This window comes from Pseudophryne corroboree, chromosome 10 (genome assembly GCF_028390025.1).
Source record: "Pseudophryne corroboree isolate aPseCor3 chromosome 10, aPseCor3.hap2, whole genome shotgun sequence".
Lineage (NCBI taxonomy): Eukaryota > Metazoa > Chordata > Amphibia > Anura > Myobatrachidae > Pseudophryne > Pseudophryne corroboree.
In genome coordinates this window covers 298,304,108-298,326,538 of record NC_086453.1, presented here as the reverse complement: position 1 = coordinate 298,326,538, position 22,431 = coordinate 298,304,108, and the positions used below count along the sequence as shown (strand labels likewise).

The 22,431-nt window shown below is 48.1% G+C and overlaps 1 protein-coding gene across 5 annotated transcripts in view; it reads right to left on the bottom strand.

The window, feature by feature from the left end:
* The window catches only part of PLEKHG5 (pleckstrin homology and RhoGEF domain containing G5), a 691,870-nt gene that overhangs the window by 11,521 nt on the left and 657,918 nt on the right, over window positions 1-22,431 (bottom strand). For all 5 annotated transcript variants that reach the window (XM_063943408.1, XM_063943407.1, XM_063943410.1 and 2 more), the window contains 4 exons: window positions 22,057-22,194; window positions 16,015-16,134; window positions 15,203-15,335; window positions 10,883-10,998 (listed from right to left, as the gene is read on the bottom strand). In XM_063943408.1, coding sequence (XP_063799478.1) covers window positions 10,883-10,998; window positions 15,203-15,335; window positions 16,015-16,134; window positions 22,057-22,194 — 507 coding nt within the window. The remainder of the gene's footprint in view (window positions 1-10,882; window positions 10,999-15,202; window positions 15,336-16,014; window positions 16,135-22,056; window positions 22,195-22,431) is intronic.

Sequence of the window (22,431 nt, the reverse complement as noted above, 5' to 3'; positions counted from 1 at the left end):
AATCACCACACCTTAGATCACATATCATTTGTGATCCTCCTTTCTCTATTCAAACGTGACATCTCCCCCGGCAAATGGCGCACAAGGGGCGGTGACACACGTCACCGACTCATTGCTGCGCTACTGACCACTTGTTCACCCTGCGGCAAGGTGAGACTCCATCTCAGGAGTTTCCTATTGTCTCCAGACAATCTATTAAGTTTACTCTGACCGACATCAGACACATTTTTACACGTTTGGTTCATATGATCCCCTGTTACTTCCAACTCTACATGGGTGAATATATTACTAACGGGAGTACTCTCATTATTAATGCTCAAGGTGGAACATGTGACTATGTTCTTCTTCCATATAATCTCACCTTGTGCCCTTTCCTGATATGGTGGCCTGCCCCTCACCCACACGGGCCCTGAGGTCAGGGCATCTTGTCCTACAGGATGCTCTGGACAGGTTTCCCTGCACATCATTTGGGGTATACCTAGGACATTGGGATCCTCACCTAAATGTCCCTTTCTGAGATAGATTCTTCCTGATTTATCTCCCCAGCCTGTCTGACTGATCTGCGTCCTTACAGAGGCTAAGTCAGGATCAGCTGGTTGCCCTTCCTTGGTATAGTGGTCAAATATGTGTCTTGTGATGGGAACACACTCTTTCGTACACGGTGCTCCCTGTGTTGCTATCTCTGCTGTTATTGTACCAGTGACGTCACTACTCCAGTCTTTGTCACTCTGCCCCATCTCCACAAGACTGGGGTCGCCCACCTCCATACACAACCTCTGTGAATAACCACTGTATATTTCTACATTCCTGTTACCTACACCTGGAGAGAGAATAACATGTTCCTTTCCTGGCTCAGCCTCAGGAGAAGGTTGATAGGCCCTCGCCCTCAGAGGTTCTGCCGCTTCTGACTGTGGCCCACCCCTCCCTGGCTGCTCTCTGTCAGGACAGAGGGGGGTTTGCATGGCAGGACTTGCATCACACTCCTGTCCAAACCTTTTGTTCATCTTATCACCTGGCACTTGTAAATGGGAATTCTTCTCATTCTGATTACACACAATTTCAGGCTTTTTCCATACATCAGTGCCTATATCAGGCACAGCCATTCCTGACACTTGTAAGTTTTCTACTTTCATTGCTAAATTGAAAGGAGACGGTCTCTTATCAGCAGAAATACTTTCTGATTCCTTTCCAAGGGTTAATGTGCAGCCCTTCTGCATTGCTCTCTGCTGGGTACCTATAGTTAGGTCACACCTCACATCAGAAACATCTCTATACAGTGTGCCCACATAATTCCCAGGTGTCTGTAACTCGGTGTGTCTAGTGGTACCACAATGGGGAGAAATTTCCTCATTAACACATACTGGGGGAAATAAACCTAGACACTTCTCCCAAACAATTTCTTCCTGCCATTGTGCTGTATTGGGACTGGCTCTCTGTGCAACCTGGAGAGATAAGTTTTCCACTGAAGCCTCAGTGTATGGGAATCCCTGCTGGGTGTCTGCATGCAAGAGCAGGGCAGGAAGGGGGGTCTGAGGGGGAGGGACAGCAATGTGTGTTTCTCCCTTCTCAGCTGTGGACACAGCCCTGGTACCTAACATGCTGGCAGCACCCCCGACAGACACATCATTTCCTACATTGATACATGCATCATCAGAAGTACTGGTAACACGTATACAAGACAATACATCATCCTCATTGACTCCCTTCCCTAGGCCAGTATCTGAGCTTGCAACTTTCACAGGGAGGGAGGGGGGCGGAGGGGGATCTCTGGCTTTTGAGCCACCCTCCCCACTTGCAGGGGTTAAATCACAGATTTTCTGTGCTGCTGCACTGCGTGTCATTACTGCTACCCCAGGCGTGGTATTACATACAGTATTCAACACAGTATTATCATCAATACAAGGAATCATTCCCCCTCCTTTATACATAGACGTTTGCCTGTTTTCGGGGCCCCTCAGTACCTTCAAATCAATTTGAACATTTTCAACAATACAGAGAGTAATTTCTTTGTCCCTACACATAGACATTGGCATGTTATTTTCTAGTTCACACTGGTTGGTAACATTCTCAGCATCACATACATTGGCAATAATGTTGTGTGGATCAGCGGGGGTCCCCTGAGGAAAAGAAGGGTTATTTCCTGCAGCAATACAGTTCATTTCACTGGTATTATCACAAGTCTCTGTCACAGTAGGAAATGCAACATGTTCATTGGGCACTACGTTTTGACCCAGAGTCACTTCTGTGCAAGATCCAGCAGTATCACATAGCATTACAGGTACTGCACACAGAGCAATACCATTGCAAGGTTTAGCATCATCACATACTACCTGAGATGATTCACATATTTCAACAGACTTAGAAATGTCAGGCACAGATTGTGCTATCAATTGTCCAAAGTCAGTTCTCACGAACACATTCTTGGGAATAATATCTGACACTCCCACCTCTCTTGTCGACATAATCTCCTGTACAATCAGGTTCTCCTGAAAATCAGCATCTTCCAGCAACAAATCTTGGGCATCTGGTGGGAGCATGCTGCTCACCTCCTCATCTTCTCCCAGCAGTTTAAACTGGGCCTTGTGATGCGATGTCTCAGGAGCAGGCTCCACAACGATGTTAACAGGAAAGGGTACCTTTTCCTCGTGGGGCACCCCTGCAGGCTGGACCTTTGTTTCTAAAGCTGGTAACGGAAGCTGTTGTAGGCGATGCCTTTCAGCATCTACCCGGCGGCACTGATCCTTCCAAAATGGGGTAGCGAGCTTTCCACAATCATAGGCCTCTTGCTGCGCTAATTGAAAACAGTCCGCCAGTTCTCTCAGCAATATCCCAGGACTTGCATTGGCTCCCCAGCTGCGAGACGCTGCACGATACTGGCTGAAGGCGTTGCTTTCATCGTCCTGTGCATAGGTGAGCTGCGTGATCATCTCCCTGCGGGAATTGTTGCAGCAGGAGATACCTTGCAGCTGACATTCATTGATTAGCTCATCTGTACTCATCCTGGCAAACAGTTCAGCTGGGTCATACCCCCATTGCTCTTCTGACGCTGTCTCGGATGGTGGCCCAGCAATTTCTGCCATCTCCCTGGCAGCCTCACGTTCCAGAGCTGCATGGCGTTTGGCAAGGATCTGTTGCTCCAGATGCATAAGGGCTGCCCAGGCTGGAGATGACTTCATAGCTGAAATTGCACTCTGTAAATACTTATCCAGGTCAGGATCTTCAGTGTAGATGTAAGAGGTGCCTGACCTCCACTGGGTATTTGCAGTACTGTCCACGTTCACATAGTCCGTCATACTAGGGACTTGATCCAGGCAAGGTTTAACAGTGACCTCCCTGGTCTCATGGTATCGTGAGCAATCACTTTCTTGTCGCGATACAATTTGTAGCTCACATTCTCTCTTAGCTACTCGGTTTTCAGAACTCGTTTCTGCCATAGGACTCTCCCTCTGCACCAGCTGTGCAGCACTGGCAGGCCCTATCTCTCTCTCCTCTCGTGCACTGGAACACTTTTTCCCTGTCCAGCACGCAGCTCCGACAGTTTCCAGGAACGGGGGGATAAGATCCACATTTGAGGCAGCCACAGCAGGCCTCACATCGATTACAGAGTCCACATCAGAATCCAGCGTCGCACTATTACTACCCGCAGTACGTAATAGTCCAGTACGCAATACATCTCCTACTGCCTCAGCAGCACAGGCCGATGTATCATTCCCACGCACAGGTTTGCAGCCATCATGATGCTCTGTATCTTTCCCATACTTAATATCCGTCGGCGAATATTCATCCAAGGCCATATGCACAGACCTCGCGTCGATAACAGTGTCTACATCAGAAATCAGCATGGCACCATTACTACCCGCAGTACGTAACAGTCCAGTGCGCAATACATCCCCTACTGTCTCGGCAGCACAGGGCGATGCATCATTCCCACGCACAAATTTGCCATCATCCTTCATCAGATGCTTAGACTTAGTCATCTTTGATCTCATTTTCGCCAAAATAAAATAATAGAAAAGAAAAACAAGAGATGGGGAGGGGAACAGAGATTGCCACTCACTGTGTGGATTTTAAAATTATAATAAAGCTCTGAGTTCTGATTCTGGTGAAGTGGATGTTCCGCTCACGGAATTATTACCACCTTCACTTAAGTTCTTAGATAAAAACAAACAATTATCATCCCACCGCTTGCCACCACTTTGTGACGACGCTGCCGGCCAATTCCACAAATACGCCAATTTGAGAATTGCCGCATGCGCCGTACGGGGTTCACTTTTGACACACGGGATTATTTAAATACTTTCAGCTGCCACCAGCAAAGACTTTTCAACGTATTACGGACGTTGCAGGCGTCTTTAGCTTTACCTGTCACACACACACTGCAATACTTAGAAAAATAGATAGGCGCGAGCCACACAGGCGTTGGAGTTCATAAGAACAACAGGATCAGAACTAAAATTAGGATTTTAATTTCAAGAATACTTCAGAGCTTCGGTTACAAAAAGGTTACAAAGATTATTAAGAATATTTTAAAAACACACACAGAATACAGCAATCTCAATAAATGAAAAGGAAATAAAACTTACAGAAATCTTTACACTTACGCAAACAAGTTTTAAGTATTTCTGTTGTGGGGGACTTCACAGAAACTCAGGTCACCTCCAGCATACTAGCTGTATCCCCAAGAGATCACAACTCCTATTTTCATGAGTGGGACAGATATAGTCTCCAGCTTCATCAGGCCCCCTCCCTTGGGATTTTTAACCACTTTCCTGCTGGACAAAACACCTACACCAGGTTTTACATACTTGGTGCTTGGCAACAGCCAAGGGGGGAGGTAATGAGTATACTGTAGCAATCTCTTTCAAAGAAAGCAAGGTTTATGACATTAGCCAGGAAACAGGATTCCTGGTCTGTTTACAGCCCCTCTGTTTACACAACAACAAATGGCCTTATCAGCCCTCAATGTCCAGAGCTTGCAAATCTCTGCTTTTGATGTAGGAATGTCATCTCAAACTTTATGGTCTACAGATCTCTCTTGGCCTGGACCTATGGGGGTCAAATGCAGGACATTGCATGTCAGCCATGTTGTCACATCTCAGCTGAAAAGAATACAAAAATATATATATACAGTCACTTGAAAACATTATTGGTGATTATTCCTGCAGGTAATCACCACACCTTAGATCACATATCATTTGTGATCCTCCTTTCTCTATTCAAACGTGACAACAAGTATTGCAGACAATCCGCACTTGGGATGGGCGCCCAGCATCCACTACGGACTACGAGAAATAGAATTATCGGTAAGTAAATTCTTATTTTCTCTGACGTCCTAGTGGATGCTGGGAACTCCGTAAGGACCATGGGGATTATACCAAAGCTCCCAAACGGGCGGGAGAGTGCGGATGACTCTGCAGCACCGAATGAGAGAACTCCAGGTCCTCCTCAGCCAGGGTATCAAATTTGTAGAATTTAGCAAACGTGTTTGCCCCTGACCAAGTAGCAGCTCGGCAAAGTTGTAAAGCCGAGACCCCTCGGGCAGCCACCCAAGATGAGCCCACCTTCCTTGTGGAATGGGCTTTTACAGATTTTGGCTGTGGCAGGCCTGCCACAGAATGTGCAAGCTGAATTGTACTACAAATCCAACGAGCAATAGTCTGCTTAGAAGCAGGAGCACCCAGCTTGTTGGGTGCATACAGGATAAACAGCGAGTCAGATTTTCTGACTCCAGCCGTCCTGGAAACATATATTTTCAGGGCCCTGACTACGTCCAGCAACTTGGAGTCCTCCAAGTCCCCAGTAGCCGCAGGTACCACAATAGGCTGGTTCAGGTGAAACGCTGAAACCACCTTAGGGAGAAATTGAGGACGAGTCCTCAATTCTGCCCTATCCGTATGAAATATTAGGTAAGGGCTTTTATAGGACAAAGCCGCTAATTCTGACACGCGCCTGGCTGAAGCCAGGGCCAACAGCATTACCACTTTCCATGTGAGATATTTTAAGTCCACAGTGATAAGGGGTTCGAACCAATGTGACTTTAGGAACCCCAAAACCACATTGAGATCCCAAGGTGCCACCGGAGGCACAAAAGGAGGCTGTATATGCAGTACCCCTTTGACAAACGTCTGAACTTCAGGAACTGAAGCCAGCTCTTTTTGGAAGAAAATCGACAAGGCCGAAATTTGAACCTTAATGGACCCTAATTTTAGGCCCATAGACAGTCCTGTTTGCAGGAAATGCAGGAAACGACCCAGTTGAAATTCCTCTGTAGGGGCCTTACTGGCCTCGCACCACGCAACATATTTACGCCAAATACGATGATAATGTTGTGCGGTTACTTCCTTCCTGGCCTTGATCAGGGTAGGGATAACTTCATCCGGAATGCCTTTTTCCTTCAGGATCCGGCGTTCAACCGCCATGCCGTCAAACGCAGCCGCGGTAAGTCTTGGAACAGACAGGGTCCCTGCTGGAGCAGGTCCCTTCTTAGAGGTAGAGGCCACGGGTCCTCTGTGAGCATCTCTTGAAGTTCCGGGTACCAAGTCCTTCTTGGCCAATCCGGAGCCACGAGTATAGTTCTTACTCCTCTCCGTCTTATAATTCTCAGTACCTTGGGTATGAGAGGCAGAGGAGGGAACACATACACTGACTGGTACACCCACGGTGTTACCAGAGCGTCCACCGCTATTGCCTGAGGGTCTCTTGACCTGGCGCAATACCTGTCTAGTTTTTTGTTGAGACGGGACCCCATCATGTCCACCTTTGGTTTTTCCCAACGGTTTACAATCATGTGGAAGACTTCTGGATGAAGTCCCCACTCTCCCGGGTGGAGGTCGTGTCTGCTGAGGAAGTCTGCTTCCCAGTTGTCCACTCCCGGAATGAACACTGCTGACAGTGCTATCACATGATTTTCCGCCCAGCGAAGAATCCTTGCAGCTTCTGCCATTGCCCTCCTGCTTCTCGTGCCGCCCTGTCTGTTTACGTGGGCGACTGCCGTGATGTTGTCCGACTGGATCAACACCGGCTGACCCTGAAGCAGAGGTCTTGCTTGGCTTAGAGCATTGTAAATGGCCCTTAGTTCCAGGATATTTATGTGAAGTGACGTTTCCAGGCTTGACCACAAGCCCTGGAAATTTCTTCCCTGTGTGACTGCTCCCCAGCCTCTCAGGCTGGCATCCGTGGTCACCAGGATCCAGTCCTGAATGCCGAATCTGCGGCCCTCTAGAAGATGAGCACTCTGCAACCACCACAGGAGAGACACTCTTGTCCTTGGGGACAGGGTTATCCGCTGATGCATGTGAAGATGCGATCCGGACCATTTGTCCAGCAGATCCCACTGAAATGTTCTTGCGTGGAATCTGCCGAATGGAATCGCTTCGTAGGAAGCCACCATTTTTCCCAGGACCCTTGTGCATTGATGCACTGAGACCCGGTCTGGTTTCAGGAGGTTTCTGACTAACTCGGATAACTCCCTGGCTTTTTCTTCCGGAAGAAACACCTTTTTCTGGACTGTGTCCAGAATCATCCCTAGGAACAGCAGACGTGTCGTCGGAATCAGCTGTGATTTTGGGATATTTAGAATCCACCCGTGCTGTCGTAACTCTACTTGAGATAGTGCTACTCCGACTACTAACCGTTCCTTGGATCTTGCCCTTATCAGGAGATCGTCCAAGTAAGGGATAATTAAGACGCCTTCTCTTCGAAGAAGTATCATCATTTCGGCCATTACCTTGGTAAAGACCCGGGGTGCCGTGGACAATCCAAACGGCAGCGTCTGAAACTGATAGTGACAGTTCTGTACCACAAACCTGAGGTACCCTTGGTGAGAAGGGTAAATTGGGACATGAAGGTAAGCATCCTTGATGTCCAGAGACACCATATAGTCCCCTTCTTCCAGGTTCGCGATCACTGCTCTGAGTGACTCCATCTTGAATTTGAACCTTTGTATGTAAGTGTTCAAAGATTTCAGATTTAAAATAGGTCTCACCGAGCCATCCGGCTTCGGTACCACAAACAGCGTTGAATAATACCCCTTGCCCTGTTGCAGGAGGGGTATCTTGATTATCACCTGCTGAGAATACAGCTTGTGAATGGCCTCCAATACCGCCTCCCTGTCGGTCGGGCACAAAAATCTAACTGAGGCTTGGAGGAGGGTCATAGGGGGAGGAGCCAGTGCACACCAGGTAGTCCTAAAGCTTTACTTTTGTGCCCAGTCTCCTGCGGAGCCGCTATTCCCCATGGTCCTTACGGAGTTCCCAGCATCCACTAGGACGTCAGAGAAACCAGAAAAAAAAATGCGTGGGGTCCCCCCTCCTAAGCATAACCAGCCTCGGGCTCTTTGAGCCGGTCCTGGTTGCAAAAATACGGGGGGGGGGAAATGACAGGGGATCCCCCGTATTTTAACAACCAGCACCGGGCTCTGCGCCTGGTCCTGGTGCAAAAAATACGGGGGACAAAAAGCGTAGCGGTCCCCCGTATTTTTTGTACCAGCACCGGGCTCCACTAGCTGGACAGATAATGCCACAGCCGGGGGACATTTTTATACCGCTCCCTGCGGCCGTGGCATTAAATACGTTACTAGTCACCCCTGGCCGGGGTACCCTGGAGGAGTGGGGACCCCTTAAATCAAGGGGTCCCCCCCAGCCACCCAAGGGCCAGGGGTGAAGCCCGAGGCTGTCCTCCCCATCCAAGGGCTGCGGATGGGGGGCTGATAGCCTTGTTGAAAATGAACGAATATTGTTTTTTTGCAGAAGAACTACAAGTCCCAGCAAGCCTCCTCCGCAAGTTGGTACTTGGAGAACCACAAGTACCAGCATGCGGGGGGGAAATGGGCCCGCTGGTACCTGTAGTTCTTCTGCAAAAAAAATACCCAAATAAAAACAGGACACGCACACCGTGAAAATACAACTTTATTTCACACATGCCGACACATGCATACTTACCTATGTTGACACGCCGACTGCCACGTCTCCAATGTCGAAGAATCCGGGGTACCTGAAAATAAAATTATATACTCACCTAAATCCAGTGTCCTGTGATATTTGTAATCCACGTACTTGGCAAAAAAAAAAAACGCATACCCGATCCACACGGACTGAAAGGGGTCCCATGTTTACACATGGGACCCCTTTCCCCGAATGCTGAGACCCCCTGTGACTCCTGTCACAGAGGGTCCCTTTAGGCAATCAGGGAGCGCCACTTCCTGGCACTCTCCTGATTCCCTATGCGCGTCTGAGCTGGCAGACAGCGCATCGCACAGCACCTCCACTAGTTTCAATGGTGGGAACTTTGCGGTCATCGGTGGGGTTACCTGCGGTCAGCCGCTGACCGCGGGTGACCTCACCGCTGACCGCAAAGTTCCCACCATTGAAGATAATGGAGGGGGCTGTGCGATGCGCGTCTGACAGCTCAGACGCGCATACAGCCAATCAGGAGAGTGCCACGACGTGGCGCTCCCTGATTGGCTGAAGGGACCCTCTGTGACAGGACCATGGGACCCCTTTCAGTCCGTGTGGATCGGGTATGCGTTTTTTTTTTTTGCCAAGTACGTGGATTACAAATATCACAGGACACTGGATTTAGGTGTATAATTTTATTTTCAGGTACCCCGAATTCTTCGACATTGGAGACGTGGCAGTCGGCGTGTCAACATAGGTAAGTATGTATGTGTCGGCATGTGTGAAATAAAGTTGTATTTTCACGGTGTGCGTGTCCTGTTTTTATTTGGGTATTTTTTTTGCAGAAGAACTACAGGTACCAGCGGGCCCCCCCCCGTCCCCCCCCCCCCCCGCATGCTGGTACTTGTGGTTCTCCAAGTACCAGCTTGCGGAGGAGGCTTGCTGGGACTTGTAGCTCTTCTGCAAAAAAAACAATATTCGTTCATTTTCAGAGCCCGGTGCTGGTTGTTAAAATACGGGGGATCCCCTGTCATTCCCCCCCCCCCCCCCGTATTTTTGCAACCAGGACCGGCTCAAAGAGCCCGAGGCTGGTTATGCTTAGGAGGGGGGACCCCACGCATTTTCCCCCCGTGTTTTTTAACCATTTCGGCGCCGTCAGAAAAGTCGAATCCAAAACGCACTTTTCCGTCAATTCCTCCGTTTTTCGACAGCGGGACTGTCGAATCCGTTTTGTATTGAATATGTCGAATTCCGGCACCCCGCGGCCGGAATTCGACTGTCGAATTGTGTCGAATTTAAAAACGGTCGAATTCCACCCGGTATTCGACCGCAATTGCATATACCCCATAGACTATTAATGATAGAATAAGTGAAGGTTCGCTTCAGAAGAACAGCAGACAGAACCACCGCAGGCTGTACCAAGTACTGCATCTACAGTTTCAAAATTATCTTATCATAACACTAGTCATAGGGCGACATGTACTAATCAGTGATAAAAGTGGAGAAGTGAGCAAGTGGGGAAATTGCCCATGGCAACCAATCAGCTGCTCTGTATACTTTTATAGTATGCAAATTATAAATGTTACGTCAATGCTGATTGGTTGCCATGGGCTGGTTCTTCACTGGCTCACTTCTCCACTTTTATCACTGTTTAGTACATGTTCCCCTTAATCTTGTGATATAAGTTATGTCATGAATTAATTTTTTTTTAAGTTCTGTATCACATAGAAAAAATAAATTCATTGCACATTGAAGGAAATATAATACATAATAAATATTACTAGGATCACATGACAGTAGGTTTGAACAGGGCATCTAACATTGGCTACTATACTCTTGCTTGATCAAAGGTAATTTCTTCCCCTCATCATTCCCCCAAAATCTATACAGGCGGCATCAGTGAGTAGTTCATATTTTCTAATGAACACTTTCATTCATCTGTCACTAGGGGGCAGTGTGACAATTCTGTTTCGAATTAACATGATTACCTGTGCATTGAAAAGTGCTTCCACCCACCCTCTGCACAAGGACTGGCCGCTGGCCTGAAATGTATAGGCCCCCACCGCACTTCTGAACTCATTCAGGTAAATTATCAGGAAGGAGCCTGCAAAATGCACAGAAGAGAACAATGCGTTACATCTACAGACAGTAAACTAGTTATGTGTGCTAACTTCTCAGTCAGAATCACAGTAAACCAAGAAAAAGTGTGCAGATTATAACTAAAATAAATTGGATTTATGAGCATTGTTATATATAGAGGTATGTTTGATGCCACAATCTCATGCATCAGTTTGAGAAGAGCTCATTTCACTTATCCGTGCTTCTAGGGACCCGGCTAACTCCACTATCTAACTCTCAGTCTGTGGCTCCCCGCTGCCTCCATTCCCCTCCTCACATCATGTCACTGCCCATGTCACATGCAGCCCTGTCCTCACTGACACATCACTCATCTCCTGATATACTCTGTGCTGCTGGGAACCCTGCTTATTCCACTATATACCTCTCAGTCTGTGGCTTCCTGCTGCCTCCATTCCCTCCTGACATCATGTCACTGTCCCTGCAACATGCAGCCCTGTCCTCACTAGCACATCACTCGTCTCCACATATACTCTGTGCTGCTGGGGAGCTTGCTCCTACCACTATATAATTCTACCTGTGGCTTCATGCTGCCTCCACTGGCATATCAGAATCAGCTTTATTGGCCGGGCATACTTGCGTATACTAGGAATTTGCTTCCGGTTTACATTGCAGCAGCTGAGTAACAACACGAGAGGGAGCTGTGGGGGGGGGGTATAGCATATCATCATGCAGCATATCATGTAACACACAACATACATAATTTCGTGGGTACAGAGTAGTGTTACTTTATCAGTTTACTTGTTTGGGCATGCTAGTCTTTGTTCAGCTGGTGGACCGCTTCAGGAAAGAAGCTTCTTGAGCGCCTGGTAGACTTGGCTGTGATGGTCCTGTAGTGCCTACCCGACAGTAGCAGTTTGTACAGGTCATGTCCTGCGCATTTCTTGAGCCTGGATTGGTACAGGTCCTGAACAGACGGTAGGTCGGTTCCAATGATCTTTTCCGTCATCCTCACCACCTTTTGGAGCCTATGTCTGTCTTTTTCGCTGATGGAGCTGTACCAGACTATGATTGAGGAGCTTAGTACTGACTCAACGTTTGCAGAGTAGAAGAGGAGCAGTATTTTCTCTGGGACGCTGAATTTCCTGAGTTGCCTCAGGAAGAACAGCCTCTGGTGCGCCTTTCCTGCGATGGTATCGGTGTTGGGCCTCCATTTTAGGTCTCGGGAGATCTTAGTGCCTAGGAACTTGAAGGAGTCCACCAATGGGACTGCGTTGCGGTTATCACGAGCGGGGGCATGACAGTTGGTTTCCTTCTAAAGTCCACCACCATCTCTACTGTTTTAGGCGGGTTCAAGTCAAGGTTGTTGTTGCCGCACTACAGGGCCAGCCGGTCCACTTCCCATTGGTAGGCAGACTCCTCCCCGTCCCTGATTAGACCAATGACGGTGGTGTCATCAGCAAATTTTAGGATTTTTACCGATTGCTCCTCCAAGGAGCAGTCATTGGTGTACAGGGGGAAGAGCAGGGGGAGAAGTACACATCCCTGGGGGACCCCGGTGCTGATCGTGCGCACACTTGACAAAAATTTCCCAGCTTTAACCACCTGGCTTCTGCCTGATAGGAAGTCCATTATCCAGGAGCAGGTAGGTTCTGGGATCTTTAGACTGAGTAGTTTGGGGAGCAGGATGCTGGGAACAATTGTGTTGAACACTGAGCTGAAGTCAACGAACAGGACTCTTGCGTAGGTGCCCGGTAGGTCCAGGTGCTGCAGAATAAAGTGCAGCCCCATGTTGACTGCATCTTCGACGCACCTGCTCGCCCGGTAGGCAAACTGTAGGGGGTCCAGGTGAGGGCCGGACACTTCTTTCAGGTGGTTCAGCACCAGTCGCTCAAATGCTTTCATGACCACAAATGTCAATGCGATCGACCTGTAGTCGTTCAGATCTTTGGCGCTGGAGTTCTTAGGGACCGGGATGATTGTGGAACGTTTGAGACAGGAGGGGACTTTGCACGAATCCAGTGAGGTGTTGAGGATCTTGGTAAGTATGGGGGCAAGTTGGGCAGCGCAGATCTTCATCATCTTCATATAAATCATGGGTGCAGTGTGTGCGGTGCACACAGGCCCCCGGGATACAGGGGGGCCCACACTGCACACTCTACACCCATTATATTTAATACTTTCCCTACGGAGTCCCACGGTACAGCAACAGCACTGCAGACATCACTGGGAAAATGTTGTGGCGCCCTTTTCCCAGTGTTTCATGCATGTGCATTAGAAAAATCACTAGGAAAATGTGCACCGTGCCATTTTACCGGAGATCTGTGCATTCGCTGTAGACTCTGGGACAGCGCTAAGGCCCCCTAGGGACCCTAGTGCCTAGAGTTAAGTGCTGCCGGCTAGAGAAAAGGGGGCCCTGCCTGTCTAGAAATGCCCCTGGCTGCCTCCATTCCCCTCCTCACATCATGTCACTGCCCCTGTCACATGCAACCCTGTCCTCACTAACACATCACTCATCTCCTGATATACTCTGTGCTGCTGAGGAACCAGCTTCTTCGATTATATAACCTTCAGTCTGTGACTTCCTGCTGCCTCCATTCCCCTCCTCACATCATGTCACTGCCCCTGTCACATGCAGCCCTGTCCTCACTAACACATAACTCATCTCCTGATATACTCTGTGCTGCTGGGGACCCGGCTTCTTCCACTATATAACTGTCAGTCTGTGACTTCCTGCTGCCTCCAGTCCCCTCCACACATCATGTCACTGCCCCTGTCACATGCAGCCCTGTCCTCACTAACACATCACTCATCTCCTGATATACTCTGTGCTGCTGAGGAACCAGCTTCTTCCACTATATAACTGTTAGTCTGTGACTTCCTGCTGCCTCCAGTCCCCTCCTCACATCATGTCACTGCCCCTGTCACATGCAGCCCTGTCCTTACTAATACATCACTCATCTCCTGATACACTTTGTTGCATGCAGCCCTGTTATCTCACAGCATCAGCACACCATCTCCTAAAATATATATTTATAAAATAAAGGTCTGATGGTCTTGTTCAGTCTTCAACCACTTCAAAACGGAGGACACAGCCTCAGAAGCAAGGGATGAAATGTAAATACAGTAAGGGGCTTAGGACCTTATGAAATGCACCATAACTAACATGACTAGGTGGAGGGATATGATATCCATAGTCCACTGTTAAGCTTGACAATAGAGACTGCCCATTAAAGGGCCCCATACACTAGAGCGATAATGCACGATTTCAGCCCAATTCGGGCATTGGGCCTGATATATCGGCTGAAATCTGACATTTTAGAGGCGTTCCCGAACCGATCTGATCCGATGCGCGTTCCCGTGGAGCATCGGATCGGATCCTCCAGATTGAATGTGCTGCACATTCAATCTGGTCTGACCTGGGGGCATGGCTTGGGATCGCCCAGGATCGCTAAGATATATCATGTGCAAATGGACAGCATCCGATGTATCTTTGCCGATCCTGCCCCCCCCGGGAGGCTGCCGGGGTGATTGACTGCGATCACCTCCGACATGAGATTGTTCTAGTGTATGGGGCCCTTTACACAGAAGCCTTGTGTATTTGCATGATGCCATTTCATACTAGCGAATGCCATTTAATGTTTATATTAGACACACAACCTCCGGTCGATTCTGAAACATAGATATTTGTCTTTCAACTCAATATCTGCTCTACAAAGTGCAAATATAGACTCCGTCCAAACGCAGTATCATTTAAAATAATAATTTGCTGAAAATTATTACCATAGATAGACATTAACTATGACAGATTCAAGCCAATACCTGCAGCAATTTCACCTTTGTCGAACAAAAAATTGCTCTTTGTTCATGTATAAAATACTATGGGGCTCATTTATCATGCCTTGGAGAGTGATAAATAGCATGGTGATAAAGTACCTGCCAATCAGCTCCCAACTGCCATGTTACAGGCGGTGTTTAAAAAATGACAGTTAGGAGCTGATTGGTTGGTACTTTATCACCGTGCTCTTTATCACTCGCCAAGGCTTGATAAATCTGGGCATATATAACATCCAATGTAGACACAGTTAGATTTTGATGGCGCTCGTTCGCCATCTAGTGCTCAAAAACGATATTGCAGCATCTGTGGGAGCTTAAGTCATTTTGGCTTAATAGACTGTAATTGTGCCACAAGTTTACAACTGAGGTAGGTCGGCCACCAGGAGACCACGTACCAGTGTCTTTAAGTTCTTTGCAGACAATTTTATCCACCAGTAATGGTTGTCTGATGACTTTGGTTCTTTCTGCTTTCTTCACCGGCTTAGTGATGAGGAAGAGATCCGTGAACAGGAAACAGTAAACGTCCATCTAAAAGTACGGATAAAATGACAGTGGTCTATACGTATCTCCTGGTGCAGAATTTTCCCACCCATCTCAATTATCAGAATTAATAGGATAAACATTTAATCGTGTTTGCATTCAGCAATTTAAATATCACTCAGTCTGGAGATGTGGTGTGCACGGCAGTGCAAGGGTGTTCTCAGGGGTCTGAGGTGACCCACTGGCCGTTCCCACTTCTCGCTGTTGGGAAACATGCCAAAGCAATCTGAAGATCTGCTGGACCACAAAAGAATAAATCCTTATGTTTATCCCAACCTAATTCTCAGAAATAAGTTGAAACAATGCATTTTTATCAAAGATAGAGTCACCTATCTGTACTGTAATAACATCAAGAGGCATTATAAATAACTTCCACAATCAATAACAAACAAATCTGACAATAGCACAAGAGGGAGGTCAAAGGCCAGTTCTGAGGCTGATGAGCTCCTAGGGCTGCCTGTTGCCTGCCCAACATTGCTTTACATACTGTAGTACTTTATATTAATCTGAACTTATTTGAATCTCCTAACACTAGATTTAATACTAGACCACACCAAAGGATGCAGTGTGTTCCTTCCTTGGGTCTACTTATGTCTTTAATTATGCCGGCGAAGAGGCAAAATACCTTTAATATCTATACCAAGTATACTTCAAGGTTCCTGCTCACCTTGCTGTCTTTCCCTTCCTTCATTTTCAGGCTTCCTTCCAGAAGTAGCTGTCGGGTGTCATCTGGAGACGTCCCAATCATAGGCACTGTCAAGTCCAACCTGCAGAATTCCTTCAGTATCTATCAGAAAACAAACATTACTATAAATCAAACCCTGTACTTGAGCAAGAAATAATTAACTGTATTGATACAAATATGATTTAAGAAATTGAAACGTTGAATCTATTTTCTCTAACGTCCTAGTGGATGCTGGGGACTCCGTAAGGACCATGGGGATAGACGGGCTACGCAGGAGACATGGGCACTTTAAGAAAGAATTTAGGTTCTGGTGTGCTCTGGCTCCTCCCTCTATGCCCCTCCTCCAGACCTCAGTTTGATACTGTGCCCAGACGAGCTGGGTGCTTTTCAGTGAGCTCTCCTGAGTTTGCTGAGAGAAAGTATTTTGTTAGGTTTTTTATTTTCAGGGAGCTCTGCTGGCAACAGACTCCCTGCATCGTGGGACAGAGGGGAGAGAAGCAGCCCTACTCTCTGAAGCTAGGTCCTGCTTCTTAGGCTACTGGACACCATTAGCTCCAGAGGGATCGTACGCAGGATCTCACCCTCGCCGTCCGATCCCAGAGCCGCGCCGCCGTCCCCCTCGCAGAGCCGGAAGACAGAAGCCGGGTGAGTATGAGAAGCAAGAAGACTTCAAATCGGCGGCAGAAGACTCCGTTCTTCACTGAGGTAACGCACAGCACTGCAGCTGTGCGCCATTGCTCCCACACACCTCACATACTCCGGTCACTGTAAGGGTGCAGGGCGCAGGGGGGGGCGCCCTGGGCAGCAATTGGGACCTCTTTGGCAAAAGTTTAGCATATATACAGTTGGGCACTGTATATATGTATGAGCCCCCGCCAAAGATTGTACATTTAAGCGGGACAGAAGCCCGCCGCTGAGGGGGCGGGGCTTCTTCCTCAGCACTCACCAGCGCCATTTTTTCTCCACAGCTCCGCTGAAAGGAAGCTCCTCAGGCTCTCCCCTGCAGATACACGGTAGAAGAGGGTAAAAAAGAGAGGGGGGGGCACATAATTAGGCGCAAAAATCAATATAAACAGCAGCTACTGGGTTAACATTAAGTTACTGTGTTATTCCTGGGTTTATAGCGCTGGGGTGTGTGCTGGCATACTCTCTCTCTGTCTCTCCAAAGGGCCTTGTGGGGGAACTGTCTTCAAAAAGGGCATTCCCTGTGTGTGTGGTGTGTCGGTACGCTTGTGTCGACATGTTTGACGAGGAAAGCTATGTGGAAGCAGAGCGGGAGCAAATGAATGTGGTGCCTCCGCCGACGGCGCCGAAACCTGATTGGATGGATATGTGGAAGGTTTAAAATGATAATGTTAATTCCTTGCATAAAAGGTTAGAAAAAGCTGAAGCCTTAGGACAGTCAGGGTCTCAACCCGTGCCTGATCCTATGTCGCAGAGGCCGTCAGGGTCTCAGAAGCGCCCACTATCCCAGATTGTTGACACAGATACCGACATGGATTCTGACTCCAGTGTCGATTACGATGATGCAAAGTTGCAGCCTAAATTGGCTAAATCCATCCGTTATATGATTATAGCAATTAAGGATGTGTTGCACATCACAGAGGAAACCCCAGTCCCTGACAAGAAGGTACATATGTATGGGGAAAAGAAGCCGGAGGTAACCTTTCCCCCCTCACACGAGCTAAATGAGTTATGTGAAAAGGCTTGGGAATCTCCAGATAAAAAACTGCAGATCTCCAAAAGGATTCTTATGGCGTATCCTTTCCCGCCAACGGACAGGTTACGCTGGGAATCCTCCCCTAAGGTGGACAAAGCTTTAACACGCTTATCCAAGAAGGTAGCCCTGCCGTCACAGGATACGGCTACCCTCAAAGATGCTGCGGATCGCAAACAGGAGGTTACCCTGAAGTCCATTTATACACATTCGGGTACCTTGCTGAGGCCGGCGATCGCGTCGGCCTGGGTGTGTAGTGCTGTAGCAGCATGGACGGATACCTTATCTGAGGACATTGAGACCTTAGACAAGGATACTATATTGTTGACCTTGGGGCATATTAAAGACGCTGTCCTATATATGAGAGATGCTCAAAGAGACATTAGTCTACTGGGTTCTAGAATAAATGCTATGTCAATTTCTGCCAGAAGGGTCCTGTGGACTCGGCAATGGACAGGTGATGCCGACTCAAAAAGGCATATGGAGGTTTTACCTTACAAGGGTGAGGAATTGTTTGGGGAGGGTCTCTCGGACCTGGTCTCCACAGCTACTGCTGGAAAGTCAAATTTTTTGCCATATGTTTCCTCACAGCCTAAGAGAGCACCGTATTATCAAATCCAGTCCTTTGGATCACAGAAAAACAAGAAAGTCCGAGGTGCGTCCTTTCTTGCCAGAGGCAGGGGCAGAGGAAAGAAGCTGCACAACACAGCTAGTTCCCAGGAACAGAAGTCCTCCCCGGCTTCCACAAAATCCACCGCATTACGCTGGGGCTCCACAGGCGGAGCTAGGCCCGGTGGGGGCACGTCTTCGAAATTTCAGCCACAAGTGGGTTCACTCCCAGTTGGATCCCTGCGCAATAGATATTGTGTCTCAGGGATACAAGCTGGAATTCGAAGAGATGCCCCCTCACCGATACCTCAAATCGGCCCTGCCAGCTTCCCCCCACGAGAGGGAAATAGTGTTAACTGCAATTCACAAATTGTATCTTCAACAGGTGGTGGTCAAGGTTCCCCTCCTTCAACAAGGAAGGGGTTATTATTCGACCATGTTTGTAGTCCCGAAACCGGATGGTTCGGTCAGACCCATATTGAATTTAAAATCCCTGAACATGTACCTGAAAAGGTTCAAGTTCAAGATGGAATCGCTGAGAGCGGTCATCGCAAGCCTGGAAGGGGGGGATTTTATGGTGTCTCTGGACATAAAGGATGCATACCTTCATGTCCCCATTTTTCCACCTCATCAGGCGTACCTCAGATTTGTGGTACAGGATTGTCATTTCCAATTTCAGACATTGCCGTTTGGTCTCTCCACGGCTCCGAGAATATTTACCAAGGTAATGGCGGAAATGATGGTGCTCCTGCGGAAGCAAGGGGTCACAATTATCCCATACTTGCACGATCTCCTCATAAAAGCGAGATCAAGAGAGCAGTTGCTGATCAGCGTAGCACTTTCTCTGGAAGTGTTACGGCAACACGGCTGGATTCTAAATATTCCAAAGTCGCAGTTGGTTCCTACGACTCGTCTGCCTTTCCTAGGCATGATTCTAGACACAGACCAGAAAAGGGTTTATCTCCCGATAGAGAAAGCTCAGGAACTCATGACACTGGTCAGGAACCTATTAAAACCAAAACAGGTGTCAGTGCATCACTGCACTCGAGTCCTGGGAAAGATGGTGGCATCATACGAGGCCATTCCCTTCGGCAGGTTCCATGCGAGGACCTTTCAATGGGACTTACTGGACAAGTGGTCCGGATCACATCTTCAGATGCATCGGTTAATCACCCTATCCCCCAGGACCAGGGTGTCTCTCCTGTGGTGGCTGCAGAGTGCTCACCTTCTTGAGGGCCGCAGATTCGGCATTCAGGACTGGGTCCTGGTGACCACGGATGCAAGCCTCCGAGGGTGGGGAGCAGTCACGCAGGGAAGAAATTTCCAAGGTCTGTGGTCAAGTCAGGAGACTTGCCTTCACATCAACATCCTGGAACTAAGGGCCATATACAACGCCCTACGACAAGCGGAGACCCTGCTTCGCGACCAACCGGTTCTGATTCAGTCAGACAACATCACCGCAGTGGCTCATGTAAACCGACAAGGCGGCACAAGGAGCAGGGTGGCGATGGCGGAAGCCACCAGAATTCTTCGCTGGGCGGAAAATCACGTAAGCGCACTGTCAGCAGTGTTCATCCCGGGAGTGGACAACTGGGAAGCAGACTTCCTCAGCAGACACGACCTCCACCTGGGAGAGTGGGGACTTCATCAGGAAGTCTTCGCACAGATTGCAAGTCGGTGGGAACTGCCACAGGTGGACATGATGGCATCCCGCCTCAACAAAAAACTACAGAGGTATTGCGCCAGGTCAAGAGACCCTCAGGCGATAGCTGTAGACACCCTGGTGACACCGTGGGTGTTCCAGTCGGTCTATGTATTTCCTTCTCTTCCTCTCATACCCAAGGTGCTGAGAATAATAAGAAAAAGAGGAGTGAGAACAATACTCATTGTTCCAGATTGGCCACGAAGGACTTGGTATCCAGATCTGCAAGAAATGCTCACAGAGGACCCGTGGCCTCTTCCTCTAAGACAGGACTTGTTGCAGCAGGGGCCCTGTCTGTTCCAAGACTTACCGCGGCTGCGTTTGACGGCATGGCGGTTGAACGCCGGATCCTAGCAGAGAAAGGCATTCCGGATGAGGTCATTCCTACGCTGATAAAGGCTAGGAAGGACGTGACAGCTCAACATTATCACCGTGTCTGGCGAAAATATGTTGCTTGGTATGAGGCCAGGAATGCCCCTACGGAGGAATTCCAGCTGGGCCGGTTCCTTCACTTCCTACAGTCAGGAGTGAATTTGGGCCTAAAATTGGGTTCCATTAAGGTCCAGATTTCGTCCCTATCCATTTTCTTTCAAAAGGAGTTGACTTCTCTACCTGAAGTTCAGACGTTTGTAAAGGGAGTGCTGCATATTTAGCCCCCTTTTGTGCCTCCAGTGGCACCTTGGGATCTTAACGTGGTGTTGAGTTTCCTGAAATCCCACTGGTTTGAACCACTCAAAACGGTGGAGTTGAAATATCTCACGTGGAAGGTGGTCATGCTATTAGTCTTGGCTTCGGCTAGGCGCGTGTCAGAGTTGGCGGCTTTGTCACATAAAAGCCCCTATCTGGTTTCCCATGCGGATAGAGCAGAATTGCGGACCCGTCCACAATTTCTGCCAAAAGTGGTTTCATCCTTTCATATAAACCAACCTATTGTGGTGCCTGTGGCTACTACTGACTTGGAGGATTCCGAGTTGCTTGATGTGGTCAGGGCTTTGAAGGTTTATGTAGCCATAACGGCTAGGGTCAGCAAAACAGAGTCTTTGTTTATCCTGTATGCGTCCAACAAGCTTGCTCGCTGGATCTGTAACACGATTCAGCAGGCTCATTTTGCGGCTGGATTGCCGCTGCCAAAATCAGTTAAGGCCCATTCCACTAGGAAGGTGGGCTCTTCTTGGGCGGCTGCCCGAGGGGTCTTGGCATTACAGCTTTGCCGAGCGGCTACTTGGTCAGGTTCAAACACTTTTGCAAAGTTCTATAAGTTTGATACCCTGGCTGAGGAGGACCTTGTGTTTGCTCAATCGGTGCTGCAGAGTCATCCGCACTCTCCCGCCCGTTTGGGAGCTTTGGTATAATCCCCATGGTCCTTACGGAGTCCCCAGCATCCACTAGGACGTTAGAGAAAATAAGATTTTACTTACCGGTAAATCTATTTCTCGTAGTCCGTAGTGGATGCTGGGCGCCCGTCCCAAGTGCAGAATTCTTCTGCAATACTTGTATATAGTTATTTCTTCAATAAGGGTTATGTTATGGTTGCATCAGGGTTGACCTGATGCTCTGTTGTTGTTCATACTGTTAACTGGGTAAGTTTATCACAAGTTATACGGTGTGATTGGTGTGGCTGGTATGAATCTTGCCCTGGATTTCCAAAATCCTTTCCTTGTACTGTCAGCTCTTCCGGGCACAGTTTCTCTAACTGAGGTCTGGAGGAGGGGCATAGAGGGAGGAGCCAGAGCACACCAGAACCTAAATTCTTTCTTAAAGTGCCCATGTCTCCTGCGGAGCCCGTCTATCCCCATGGTCCTTACGGAGTCCCCAGCATCCACTACGGACTACGAGAAATAGATTTACCGGTAAGTAAAATCTTATTTTTATTAAACAGATTAAGGTTAATTATTAAACACTAAACATTAAAGTTAATAACTTGTTGCTAGGGGTTACAGCACTTTATTTTTTATATTTAAGTATCTTTATTTGACTTCAGGCCTTTGTCTATTACCTTATCCACTTCGTCAGTGCTGCTCTCCACAGCTTCGTAAGAGTCAATTCGGCTGATTATGGCCGCCAGTCGCTGCTGCTCCTGCCTTTGGCGCATGCGTGAGTTCACATGATTGATGAAACGTTCCACTGAGTTTATCTATGAGGGAGGTAACAGAACCATTACAGCATACATTATGTAATTCCAAGGTTGATAGATGTCACAAGAACTCATTTGTATTTGTGGGCACCCACTAAGCAAAAAGAGCGACGGTTATGTTTCAGGTAATACTTTTATCACTAATACTTGGAGAGAGATAAAGTTAATGGAGTACCAGCCAATCAGCTCCTTACTGCCGTGTCACAGACTGTGTTTGAAAAAATGTCAGCAGCTTAT